The sequence below is a fragment of the Columba livia genome, chromosome 1, assembly GCF_036013475.1.
Source record: "Columba livia isolate bColLiv1 breed racing homer chromosome 1, bColLiv1.pat.W.v2, whole genome shotgun sequence".
NCBI classification, from domain to species: Eukaryota; Metazoa; Chordata; class Aves; order Columbiformes; family Columbidae; genus Columba; species Columba livia.
In genome coordinates this window covers 108,608,315-108,622,515 of record NC_088602.1, presented here as the reverse complement: position 1 = coordinate 108,622,515, position 14,201 = coordinate 108,608,315, and the positions used below count along the sequence as shown (strand labels likewise).

The 14,201-nt window shown below is 38.7% G+C and overlaps 1 protein-coding gene across 13 annotated transcripts in view; it reads right to left on the bottom strand.

Annotated features, from left to right (window-relative positions):
- Positions 1-2,426: 2,426 nt before the first annotated feature.
- Positions 2,427-14,201, bottom strand: part of SCML2 (Scm polycomb group protein like 2) — an 82,559-nt gene continuing 70,784 nt past the window's right edge. For 12 of the 13 annotated variants that reach the window (XM_065072144.1, XM_065072131.1, XM_065072160.1 and 9 more), the window contains 4 exons: positions 12,466-12,579; positions 7,309-7,590; positions 6,445-6,608; positions 2,427-4,905 (listed from right to left, as the gene is read on the bottom strand). In XM_065072144.1, coding sequence (XP_064928216.1) covers positions 4,780-4,905; positions 6,445-6,608; positions 7,309-7,590; positions 12,466-12,579 — 686 coding nt within the window. In that variant the 3' untranslated portion in view covers positions 2,427-4,779. The remainder of the gene's footprint in view (positions 4,906-6,444; positions 6,609-7,308; positions 7,591-12,465; positions 12,580-14,201) is intronic. The other variant, XM_065072157.1, reaches the window with a different exon arrangement.

Here is a 14,201-nt window from a genome sequence, read left to right as displayed (position 1 = left end):
AGAGAAAGTTCTAAAATATATGTATTTTACTACTTCTAAAAAAACAGTCTCTGAAATTTTCACTGTAAAAAAAAAGTCTCAGTTGCAGACTCAAAACACGGTGAGTTTACAACAGACTGTTCAGATTTTAAGAAGAAAAAGTCTCAAAATGGCTTTGTGTGACCTTTGAAACCACGGGAGCACTGACAGTTGGGGAACACGATTCCAGGATCACTGGCTAGTTAGTAAGCTGTACAGAGCAGAAGATTATAATCAAGGCTGAAGAAAAAAAAAGCATCCATCGCTTCCAGTTATTATTTGAATTCTACTATAAAAAAAGCTTTAAAAAAATCTTATTGTTTCAGAGTAATTGGTATAGAGAACCATGCATAAAAGTTTTGTAAGTGGTCTAGACAAAACCACCATTCAGATTTAAGATAATCTTTGATAATGCAGAACAGGAGAAAAAAAAAAAGCAACCCAGAACAACAGTCAGCTCAAACTGGAAACAGAACAAATAGTGTAACACAAATTATCTTAAAACAGTGACTATCACAGAATCACAGAATGTTTGGGATTGGAAGGGACTTCAAAAGATGATCTAGTCCAATCCCCCTGCCAGAGCAGGAACATCTAGATGAGGTTACACAGGAATGTGTCCAGGTGGGTTTTGAATGTCTCTGGAGAAGGAGACTCCACAATCCCCCTGGGCAGCCTGTTCCAGTGCTCTGTCACCCTCACTGAGATGTTGTTTCTCCTCATATTTAAGTAGAACCTCCTGTGTTCCAGTTTGTACTCATTGCCCCTTGTCTTATCATCAGCCTCTGCTTCAAGCTGGCTGGACAGAGGCTGTTCTAACTCATTGGTTCTGGATGTCAGGCCATTTAAATTAAAAATTATTTACATTATAGATTCACATATACATACTTATGAATAGGCTTTCATTAGCTACTTGTATGTAAATGAAAACATGATCCTAAGTTGGCCCACTGGAATAATACATGAATAGGAATAGATGACTGGAGCCCTCTGAGTTCAGCAGGAAGATAAATTATTAATTCAACAGTGTACCCATGTTTCAGTGCTCTGAATTTCACCTCCAATTAAAGGAAAGAAAAGCACAAAGAACCATGGTGAAGTTTAAACGCAGGTTCAAACTTCAAGATTTTAGTCATCCTTACTCAGGATTTTGTTTTTCCATTACAGGAATACCTGAGATACTCAAATGTAGAATTTCGGTATCACATTCAAGGCATGCACAATCACATCCACAGACTCAGAAAAAGCTGTCATCGGAGTTACAGAGAAGGTTAACATTATATCCCCGAGTGACTGTAAAGGAAGAAGAGTTTCTAGAAATACCGTAAGTATTCAGATGAGCATCTCTGCCCATGCCTACCACCTGAAGTAAAAATGGTGTGCCTTTATTAAAAGCAACAAAAAAAAGGGGAAGGTGCTCCATCCTTTGAGCTCACATTGAGAACACGATGTTGCTGTCTTTCACTGTCGTTCCTGAAAGAGTTCCACAATGTGTATACAGCCACAACAAACTTGTTAGGAGTGCAGTCATGTCAACTGCAACATGCAGTCACTGCCACACAGCGCTTTTCAACTTCAATACCGCACAGGTCGCCTGTGACAGGCACTGTCAGAGCTGCAAGTCCTTCCAGGCAGTAGCATTTTAATTGCAAATAGATGAGATCTTAAGATGCGCTGAGGAGTTATGGCACTGTCTCACAAGGCAACTGAAAGATGTAGAACCAGATAAGCAGATGAATCCCTGTTGGCAGAACAGCAACTCAGAGAAACAAAGAGAATAAATCATGTTGTATTCTATATAAAATATACACCAAAAAGATATTGAGTATCTTTTGAGAGAGATCAGATGCAAAAAGCCTCTGGACTATTGTTACTACCAACTTCAAGTTCTAAAATGTGCCTGTGAAGGATCTGAGGTTACCATTAACCCAATTTAAGTTACTTCTCAAGTGCAAGCTGATCACTGCTAACAGCCACTGGAACAACTGACTTCTGTATCACAGAAATAAGACAGCATGAAGTACATGAAGTTCAAACCCACTGCCATTAACTGCTTTGGTTTAAAATATTTCATGTCTTCATCTGAACACCTGGCAAACAGTTTTTAACAGTCTCTTCCCCTCAGTCATTATATGAGAATTCTGTAAGCTGTATGAGGAAAAATGCTACATGCAAAACTAAAGAGTTGAACGTACCCTCAAGTTGTTATTTTGAAAGTCCAGACCAACTCAAGTTCAAATATTAATTGCTTCAGATAAACCACATTGGAATGATTTTACTCTTTTGATTAAAAGTCCCTTACATCAGATGTTTACACGAACTGTCAAGAACTGCCGAATGCCAGATAAGATAGCTACCCTTGCCTACGCAAATAGGGCTCACACATAAACACAACGTCAAGCAAAATGGACAGTTACAACAATGAACAAACTATTTTATTTTTGTTGATAGATAAGGACACCCCATTGAAAATAAAGAATAAAAAATACATTCCACCACAACGCTTGGAATGCTTGAATCTCACACTACAGCACATGGGGAAATTCTGGTATTGCAGCATCACAGGAATCCCTGTGCACAGAAAGCCTTGAACAAATATTTATACCCATAATAGTGCCATGTACAAAAATTTCATTCCATAAAGGCCAAACAGAAAATTTAAACATATTTGTTTTTCTTATGCCCATAGCAATATAAAAAATTGTTTTCAGTCAATTACTTCCACTTAAATCGTGTAGAGATCTTTTTACACGAAAGAACTCTGAAATTCAGCATAATAAAGCATGGAAAAAGTAAGTTATAAACAATATACTGAGTGTGTAGGGAATGTTGTTTTCCTCAACATATAACTAACTTTCATACAGTTACACCAACAGTCAAGTCAGTATTTTCCTAACACAGACAAAATATTCTGTTTCTCCAATCAATGTGCTGACCTTTTCTTACTATAAAGAGCATGCTTGTATTATTCATCTAAGCATACATGCACCACAAAAGATATGCAAAATAAATTCATATAGATAACCTTTAGTGTCAAATGATGTAATAATAAAAACAATTCTCAAAGTCCAAATGACTTGCTAAATTAAAATCGCATTGTAGTCACTTGAACCAACAAAATATTTGGACACTTGTGAGCCACGAAATTTTTTATTTTGCAGCAGTATCTCTGCTGAAACCTGAGGAGTATCACACTATTGGTAAAGCAAGGCATTTTCAGAACAGGAATTTGTAAAAAATACATTTATACTATATGATTTCATATAAAAAGGCAGTAAGAAATATAATAAAACCTACCATTTTAGGACTACACCTTTCCTAGCAAATAGCTTTTTTCACTTGCACTATTACAAACAGTACATTCAGTTTCCTACACAGAAAGTACATTTTCTTGTCCCTGATGTATATTACAATCGGCAGTGACACCAGACTGCATTATTATCACCACTCATTCCTGCAGCTTATACAAAAAGCACCAATTTTACCAAAAAAAAAGGCTTACTGGTTACATAGTAGCACTTCCTTATAGGAAATATAAGCCCAAATCATTGGAACCAAATGTGTCTTTCCAGAAATATATCAGAATATATGGCTCAGAGTTAAGGGATGTAAAACCAGGAGTACTGCATAGTACAGGGATCTTGCCTGTATGAATAAAGCCATCCTTTGATTGTTTGTCACCTTCTGACTCCAAGAATGGACAACCAATTAAACGTGTGCTAATGAATATGAAAGTAGTACACAACTAAATTTACTGGTTTAAAAAAAAAAGAAAAAATAAAAATTGCACAGTTCTCTCTGGCACAGTGCAAAGTACACATTAAAAAACTGATTACATATGTACAGTGTGTATGTATATTTATATATATATAGTATGTATTCCCCTGACACATACATGTGTATATATATAAAGCATGAACAAACATATCTATGCCAAACTTAGCAAAAAGATGGAATGTGTAAAATGTGGATGCGTTGTTCCAGTTAAATCAGTCTGTCCCAGAAATGGCTGTTTATACAGCCGATATGCCCTTCCACAAAACACAAATACTTATGGCCTGCATAAATTGACAATATACCGTACATTTGTCCTCTTAACTTACCAAAGGACTGATAATCACACTTTATAAAAGCTTATATTTGTATTAAGCCCTCTCCTCCACAGCCCTTCGCTCCCCACACCTCCATCCGCCACGAGCGACTCATATGGCTATTCCCTTTATGGAAATCTAGGAAGAATAAACTAGAATGATATACTAGACTGTTACTTTGCTGGAGGACTGGCCACAGTATTTACTACAGAGATGAGATCCTCTATTTAAATTTTTTCTTGCAATATAAAAGTTTACAGCCACCCCTTTAAAAATTACTAACACCTGATGCTGGTTTGTTTTATAATTTTCTTTTGGGATCCAGCTGTTTTGGTTCTGAATATGAACACGTTGGCTGAAGTCCGTAACAGAGAAAGCCCTTTTCAGGATTTGGAGAACACTGTTACCCAACCTGCCCGCTCCCATTATGATCAACTGTCCTTCCCGGCAAACTTTCTGAAATAGTTTGCAAAATATAATACCAGAATATAACACCAATTTCCCCCATTATTTATCCTGAATGTCTTTTTTTACATTTTCAGAGCACTTTCAAAAAATAACGATGTTTTCTTTAGTTTCAAATTAAGGAGATGGCTGTGAACCTGAGAGCTTAGTGTGATACAAACACACTGTCACCAGGACACACGCATATTTGTAGTATCCCCACTGGCTAGTACTTTCCTTGTTTAAGTCTTTCAATGTGGTAGCACAGCTTTAGGGCGGGCCCCAGCTTCAGTCCCATATATTTCATTATCATATCACTCCTCAGTAAGAGTAGTGCCTTTCCATCAATCTCCTGCAGAAGGAAGAGAATAAACACAATACATACAACTACTTTAACAAGCTGCATGGTAAAACTGGAAAGTACATTATATTTGTTAATACTGTAGGAAAAATTTATCTACCACATGTAAAACGTTGACTTAGTATAATTTGATACTTACAGATGGCCACTGAAATAGAATTTTAGTAGTTTGTAATGCACGATTAAGGTACTTGAGATGTTAAAGAAAATTATAGTAAGTAAAAGAAACTGACCAAACAGCTCTCAAAATTAGGTACTGTCTGGGGAAAAAAAAGTGAATGAGTCAAGGGAAAAAAAAAAAAGAGAAAAGAAGGTGCAAAGGAAGGTCGGTGCAGTTTGAGATTAAATGAGCCAAGCACCGAGGCCTTGCACTGAACCCTGAACACGGCTGTGGGAGGCTTCTGGCATGCGCATGCAAACAGTCACACGGAGGAAGGGGTTACAGACCATCTAAATCTGTGAAATAAGACAGATCTACATCCAGGTTAAACCAGACAGATTGTTAGGATCAAGACCACGGACAACTTAGTCAGATTTCGACTGCCTCGTTGAGAAGCTGCTAAAATGTGATGGTCCTAAGCTCTCAGTAGCATTACGTACTGTAGACAGGCAATTAGTTCCTTAAAACACCATAAAGCAAAACATTCTGTCTTATTTTTTTTTAAACATAAACCTGACAAAACAAGTGATATTTAGAGTCTTGTTATACAACTAAGAACAAAACATGAGTCAGGAAGCTCCATTAAAAGTTATTTTGAGTTTTCCTTCCAATTCAGCTTACTCTGAGATTTAACTGTTAGTAGGAGCTGGTGCAGAACAAAGGTGAAATATTACTAAAGAGAAAGCCAACTGCTTCTTGGACAGCCATATATATTAATACAATGAAATAAGAAAGCAGCTCTTTGCCGAGCAGCCTGCTATAGAAAAGCACAGTGAGAAGGAAAAGGGGAGGCCAAAAACAGCACAGAGAAACTGATGCAGTTTATCTAAGTACAACATCTAGTTAGATCTTATGAAACCCTACAGATTGTTTTTCAAAACAGATAAATACAACATTTAAAAGGATTCTCTGCATTTTAGTATTCATAACCAAGTATAAAGCTAGCAAGGCATAACAGTATCTCCAATTCAGGATAATCAGTCTCCCAAACAGGCTGACTTCAAGAGGTGTTATCTCCCTAGGCCATATGCCCCATACTGTACATGGGAAAGCCACCTTCTTGAAGGGTACCAGGGATGACAATGGGTACCATGGCTGTTGGCCATCAGAATTTGGATACTTCCAGTATGGGCATTTTTCCATATAAGCTGGAAAGCTGTGGGTATTTACTTCAGTCTAATAAGACTGGAAAACAGAAAATATACTGCAGGAGGCTTCTCAGGTGGAAAAATAATTTTCAGCCTCCCTCTAATATGCGAGTAGAGTCTATTCTACCTTTCAGTACAAACAGAGTGATGGAGATGAAAGCTGTATTTTAAGAGATTAACATGACACACAGTCTACTAGAACAGAATGGATATGCATCATACATGTCTCCTAAAGAGTTCTGCATGCGGAGCTAGTGCCTGTGGATCAGCTTCTTTCACAAAACGCATCACTTCCTCTATCGACCAGGTGGAAGGATCCTTATTCAATATTCTTGAAGGTTCCCTCTTTAGTGAATTCAAATCCGGCCCAGTTGTGGAACTTGCAGCTTTTAGTAATAAATATTGTGAAAGGAAAAAGTATCATTAGTCTATACAGGGATAACACATTTCATTTCATGTAAGATATTCTTAATATCAACACGTGGCTTTTATTATGCATTCTTTGTAATATATTAAAATGAATTATGTTTTATTTTCCTCCAAATTATATTGAACTGTTCCATTTGTCTTTAAACAACTTAAATAACTGCAAATATTTACAGCAACATAAACATCCGCACTATGACATACCTAGAGGGGATTACTTCAACTTGTACTTGGCACCTGGGTCCCAAGATGCCATTAAGTCGGAATGTGGCAAAGGCGAGTTGTGCCAAGAGAGGGAGGGACAGGAGTAATCCCTGCCCTGTATATCAACAGCAAGGTAAGAGTTGGTAAGATGCTGAGGCAGTGAGCTGCACACAGCTATCCCTCTTTGCTCTGGCTTGCTGCAGAGTCCGTAAGAGCAGTGAGAGGGAAGTGCAGCAGCAAGACCCCCCCCGTCTTGCACTGCAGGTTTAGTTCTAACAGGCTTAAGTTCTGCATTTGCAGTTAGGGCAGCAAGCCTGAGATGCCTGCTCACAGCATGACTTTTCGCTCAATCTACAAGCTCTTCTACGGCCAAGAACTTCTTTATTCATAAGTCACGGACTTTGCATGTTAATAAAAGCAGTAGTATAGTTTGGAAAGCTTAGTTATATAACATACCCTCAATCCGCCTCTGGATTCGATTCATACTAACTTCATAATACCCGCTGCTCCCCACAGAGCTCAAGGACAGCCTGCGCAGGACGGGGGCTGAATTTGAGGTAGCCGTCCCTGGCTGAAGGGAATTCCTGTAATATGCCGCACTCCCAGAAGTACGATATTCCGTGGAATTTCGACGGGCCGGGCTTGAAGGATTTACAGAGTTAAGTGCAGAATCCATAGAGTCCTCAGAAAATCTGTGTTCCTTGGAAGTGCTGTTTTCCTCTATAGGTAATGTTTCTGCTACACAAAAAGCAAGTATCATTACATTCAAAGTGATGGACATTATACCTTTGTTATTTAACTCCTTGCTACGTTCTCTTGAAGATACTGACAGATTGCAAGTCTGTTAATAAGTCTCCCATGAGGCAATCACTGCTGCTCAATGTTTGCCCCTTTTGCTCAAGTAATCATTGGGCTCTTACTGTATACTTTTAAAACATTTTTTGTATCAAGAGACTTAATATGTCAAGTTTGAGACAGTGGAAATCTTCTTCTGGTGAAACTATTTGACATTAGTACTTATACATCAAACAATCTTAGTCATGCATTTTCATGATTTTTTTAAACATAATCTCAAAAAGCTAACCCTTAAGAGTGTATTACGTTTATCTTGCAATAAATTTTTAATATAAATAAAAACTCTCATGTTAACTAAAAATTGTTTAATTTGTTCTAAACAGCAGAGGGAGTCACTAATGGGGAATCATCATCTACAGATCCCAATACTTTCAGACACAGAGGCCATTATCAAAAATTGAACAGGTTACAGACAAAGCCACAGAAGGCTTAGCATGCCAGGTATGGCATGCTAATGTAGCATGTTTTGACCACAACGCTGCACCTACATACAGTTAGTTCTTTGCACAGGGCAGGGTCTGTAAGCACAGACTCCAGAAAGCTGAAGATACATGTAAATTACTGAACCCACAAAGCAAGTTTAAAAAAAAATAAATCAAAAATCAGTTTTCAGGAAGGGAATATGACAACATTCCCCTGTTTAGTTCTTACCACTTATCAGCTAATTTCTACTCTGCAAAACACAAACAACACCTGCTTAGAAGACTTGTGAATTTTTATAGCCTTTCAATGCCGTTTCTAAGCCAGATGAGCAGAGTTCAGCAGGTTCCTTTCCCTATGCCATGAGGGAGGAGCCAGGTTTGCTTGATTACTGAAAACTGCACTTTCAGTCAACCAAGTTCATGTCTGATTGGAAAAAAAGTGCTATGTGAGGAGAAAAGAACAAACCAAACAAAAAAAACAAACCCAAAACAAAGAGAACACCATTCTCTAGCAATCATACTTATCCTTCTCTGTTTGCCCGAAAAGGAAATTGGAATCATGATGTATAAATCTGTATGAAACAAATGCTTTGGTAGGAAAGTAAAGAGCTGGAAAATAGAGCTAACAGGCTCACAGAAACATAAAGCCCACACTACCACCTTGAAAATTACTCTAGTGAAGTTATAAAACACATGCTAGCAAAGCAACATATTCTTTGGGATAAGAACTGGTATGTTCTGGAAAACAAGTTCTTGAAATAAGCTTTTTACTACTCTTCTTATACGACAACTTTCAAGAATTTCTTGGGCCAATATGCGATTAAAACTAAAGGAAGAGTATTTTCCTGAAAAAAAAACCCAGTATGCTTCAAAAGCATGGTTGCAACTCGCTTCATGAAGTTTTAGTTTCTCTGCTGAAACCTGTTTAAGAGTGGAGTGCAGTGAAGAACTGTTAAGTGTATTTTAGTCATCAGACAGCATAATGCCGAAAAGGAACAAAGGCACTCAGAGAGCCAGCTCCCTGCTTCATGAATTCAGCAAGGCAAGATCTGCAAGACGATGTACCATCTTCTACTAAACTCAATAGTCGTGGACTAAAACAGCTTTTACGGACACAAGTCCTTCTCTTTCATATATACAACCCTCAAAACAACCACTGCAAAACTTTCTAGTTTGTTAGAGTTGAATCACAAAAGTAAAGAAGTGGCTACTGAGGTTTTCAAAGAAAACAAACAAACAAGAAAACTAATTTATTTATATTTGTCAGCTTGAAGTAGTTGCAGCAACTTACCAAAATGAGAAACAAAAGCCATCATTATATAGAATTTCAGAGAGACACTAAGAGATGTAGTAAGTGATATGCACTATAAAATTAAAGGGTAGCCAACCAAGGGAAAATTAGAACTGTAGAGAATGAAATCACTAACAGAAATCTCACTCCAACACCAAAAGGCAGGGGTGATACTTCAAATAGTTACAGCAAAGCTCCATGAAAAAGTGTCGGGTTTAACTGACTGAACCTGTACATTCAGATTTCTAAAGTCTTGAAAGGCAGGATGAAACAATGGAGACAATACTCACCAGCAGAAAGTTTCAACTGGACTCTTTAAGCACATAGCAGCCAACTTCACATAATGGCTTAAGAAAAAGCTTTTTGTATTCATAGTAAACAAGTAGAGGTCCCAAATACAGGGTTTTTTAAAAATCATTATTTTACATAATCCTTGTCAGGATTTCTGAAGCCACAAAGATTTAAAAAATTGACTGTATTACAAAATAATTTAATTGTATTTATTCCAATTGCATTCCAGATTTGTCTTTGATGCTATATATCCTAAAGAAAACAATCCTAAAGTAAACAATTCTAAATAGAGCTGGGAAAGATCAACTCTGTTTGTTTTCCCCCCAAGATACAAGCATTTGAATTTATCTATCGTAAGTTCTCAATTCACACAAACAAGGTGGAAAAGCTGGCGTATTTCCCGAGGCCATCATCTTTTCTGTTCAGCAGCTACAGCATCCAATCCCTTTCCATCCATCCAGCTTCTCTACAAACAAAACACGGCTGCAACCCTGTCGAAAAAGTGGTCAACTGGTATGACAGCTGATTTAAAATTCGGCATCTAGCAAATGGAGCTTTGCAATCCGTGGAGCAACGAATGACACACTTCTGCCTCGACATTTTGAGCAGTTGTGAATAACAGTGGTACGGAGAGAGACATGAAGTTCCACTGCAGAATGCCTGATCTCTGAGTCGATTAATAAAAGGCCAATAAAAGGCCTTACGTTTCAAATGTAAGGATGACAGACTGTTTAAACACTGAAGGCCTCAGCAGGAATCGGATGTTCTGTTTTCTTGAAGCTCCTCTGGGAATTAGAAGCCAGTTGTTCTGCCTCATACATAATGGGAATGACGTAACTGGCCACAGTAGTAAGAACACTCTGTTTTCGGGGGGAGGGAAACTGAGTTATCCCCCCCTACTCTCCCTTTTATCTTTCATAACTTAAAGAAGAAACTGTCAGTGAGCAAGAAAGACGGCAAAATCCGTGAAACATATCCCTGAGCAGACCAGAAAGAAAATGAGCTGTTTGAAAGACCCTTTCCCAAAATTATTCCATTTTGCCTTCGAATGTCATTTCAAAACAACTATTTCAAGACAACTATCTCTCAATCAAGACAGAACTTTTTGGGGGCAAATCTTGCTAATCAACCCATGACACACAGCTATAAAATTACCTCCAGATTTTCAGCAGAGGACATTGCCCTAATGGGAAACACACAACACTACAGAGCACATTGCCTCTTGAAACGCACAAATTCAAACCTCTGAAACCATGGCAAAACACTTATTTCAATTATTTTTTTATCCAAGTAACTGGATAATGAACTATTGATCTTCAAATGTATTTTAAGGAGTACACTTCATCCATTAGCGAATGAGGATGAAAAAACAGTATGTGGATATATGCTTAATTTGAGGAAGATTTCTTACAGAATAATGCAGATCTGCTCAAACACTTGTTTTGCTCCAGCTGAAACAACTTCATTTGAGTATAATTGTTCTACACTTCCTAAGTTACCTACCAGAAATATCTAACTTGGGTGTATCTGTGGAATTAAGCCCATATTTCTTTTGGAAAGACACAGAAATCAATGATCAATGCAGAACTGTATTTCCTGCTGCTGTTATTACATACAAAGAAATAAATATGCTAATATATATATATATAAAAAAAATATAATTATAAATAAAGTATCATTTTGAACATTTGAATTTGATATCCTTTTCTGCTTCAACTGTGGTTCTATGACTTTTTAATCTGCACAGAAAAAAGATCATTCTTCCCCCACTGATGCTAGTAGACCCAGAAATCTCCAAAAACAAGAAAAAAAAAATGAAGGAAGAAATAACTAATTCCTGCCATATTTTTTAAAAGCCTTTGGAAATATCTCGCAGCAAGAGAAAGTATTTATCATATGGGACCAGTCAACATCAACAAGTTACCATGGCTTAATCAGTTAAGTAGCGAATGCAGAGTGAAAAAAAAATCAGAAGTCTCTCACTGAGGTTTAAGCCTAGATGCTTCACTTCCCATCTGAGGCAGGCTAAGACTAGACATGTGCTCAGAGTTTTCATTGCAGGAAAAGGCGCTTTTCATCAGTGAGCCACATCAACCTAACAGCAGCTGCCACTGGGAGGCTTCACTGCCCTCCTGGCCACAGCCACATTTTACTCAACCCTTCCCTGGGCTCATATGAGCCCACGGTGAGTCAGTCCAGAGAAATAAACTGCAAACTACTCTTTGCTTCACCTTTTCTGTGCTTTTGCTCCCTGGTTTAGCTGGCTATGCAGCCGAGGGGGCTGGCACCCGCTGCAGGGACAAGGTGACAAGGAAAGCAGGCACAGCACACCTTTCAGCAGGAGCTACCCCTAAGCTCAGCTAAACTGTATCATCGAGCTACACCCTTCCTCATGTTATGGCCCTGGCCCAGAGTTATTAAGAGTTGCGTCCAATTTATCTCCTAATTCATTTTGAGGCAATTGGTTTTCTGCTAAATAGCCATATAGGAAGCAGGAAGCTTCATCCGTCACCTATTTGCCTGAGCCCCTTCACAAAAAAGGCTAGAAGGTTTAGGAGAAGGACAGCTAAAACTTGCAGTAGATCTCCCCTAAGTGCAAAATCTGTGCCAGTGATCAATAATTAACATACTTTCACCCTGACCTGTCAAAGGCTAGAGACAGACCAGACACATACATTGAACTCAGTCCTTTTTGACTGGAAATACCGAAACTATAAATAATCCTCATACATAATCCTGACATAATGTAATTACCTTCAGATGGATGAGCATCATTTCTGGGAAGCTTCGGGGAAAGAGGAGCAGTATATGGTGGAGAGTCCTGAGAGTATCGTTTAGCACTTCTGTTTTCAGGTATTTCTTCTTTTGCTGTGAGGAGGAAAGTCACCACCTATTATTCTAGCATAAAGCTCCTCATGGGGAAAGTCCAGGGACAAAAGCAAAGGCAAACGTGAGCCATTCACCAAGTTATGGTTCAGTTTCTTGTGCCACACAGATTTAGTCATTTCAATACAAACTTTCAAAACTGAAGTACAGCTTAGTTTATGCTGTCAGTATCCAAATTACCTTCATTCTGGCTACTTTTCTGAAATGAGTTAAACCTAATGACTTTCATATGGCAGATGAAATTATAAACAGAATTTCACCATTGGAAGCAGGAGGCGGGGAATGAAAAATAATAGTTTTATGTCCTAAAACAGCACTCAGAAGACAGACTCAGCTATCAGACAGCTGTGAGGAAGCTTCACACCCAATGTGAATCTTCTGAAATTGCCGTGACATCAAGGTGTTCTCAGCTATGGCTCCTGGTAATCCTTGGGCTGGGACGTGTCATATCAGGCCCTGAAAACAACCTGATGGGACATCTTGTGAAGTAAATTCATTTAGAATCGTAGAATAGAATTGTTTAGGTTGTAAAAGACCTTTAAGATATCAGGTCCAACCGTTAACCTAATACTGCCAAGTCCACCACTAAACCATGTCCCTAAGAACCTCATGTACATGCCTTTTAAAACCCTCCAGGGATGGTGACCCCACCACTTCCCCAGGCAGCCTGTTCCAATGCCTGACAACCCTTTCTGTGAATAGATTTTTCCTAATACCCACTCTAAAACTCCCCTGGTGCAACTTGAGGCCATTGCCTCTTGTGCTATCAGTTACTACTTGGTAGAAGAGACCAACACCCTCCATGCTACAACCTCCTTTCAGGTGGTTGCAGAGAGTGATCAGGTCTCCCCTCAGCCTCCTTTTCTCCAGGCTGAACAGCCCAGTTCCCTCAGCTGCTCCTCATCAGACTTGTGCTCCAGACCCCTCAACAGCTTCGTTGCCCTTCTCTGAACTCTCTCCAGCACCTCAATGCGTTTCCTGTAGTGAGGGGCCCAAAAGTGAACACAGGATTCAAGGTGTGGCCTCAACACTTGCCCCTCACTTCTTCCTCCCAGTGCAGCAGACAAAGATATTGGCCTCATACAAAATATCACAAGCAGCCAGCTGCAAACCCCACCTTTTCTACTAGAAGACTGGACTGTACATAGTAGAATGTACAATTTTTGAAGCCACCACCGGGTAAGGTGACTAAAGAGGGAAAAAAGGACCTTTTACCGGTGTAGGAAGGGCTAGACTGAATTCCTTTCCAGGGCAAGCCCCTTCTCATAAGGCAGTAAGTGTCTTTTTGTCAGTTTATTTTATGACCCGAACATAAATTTAACAAATGAAATGTGAAGTTTTGAGCTTCTCCTTTTAGCAGTATCACAGTGGTACAATACATATGTTTCCTGGCTTGGCTACAAAGAGGAGTTTGCTGAACAAAATGATTTCTGCACATGTGGTATGAGCCATCCCATCCTGTCAAAGCACTACTGCACTGGAACAAATTCACTAAGAACTGAAGCGTATTCATTTCAATCCATCCACGTCATAGAAAGACAGATTAAAAAGTTACATTTCGTGAAGTCGCCACACTTCTCAAAAACATCAGCACTTGAAAGTTA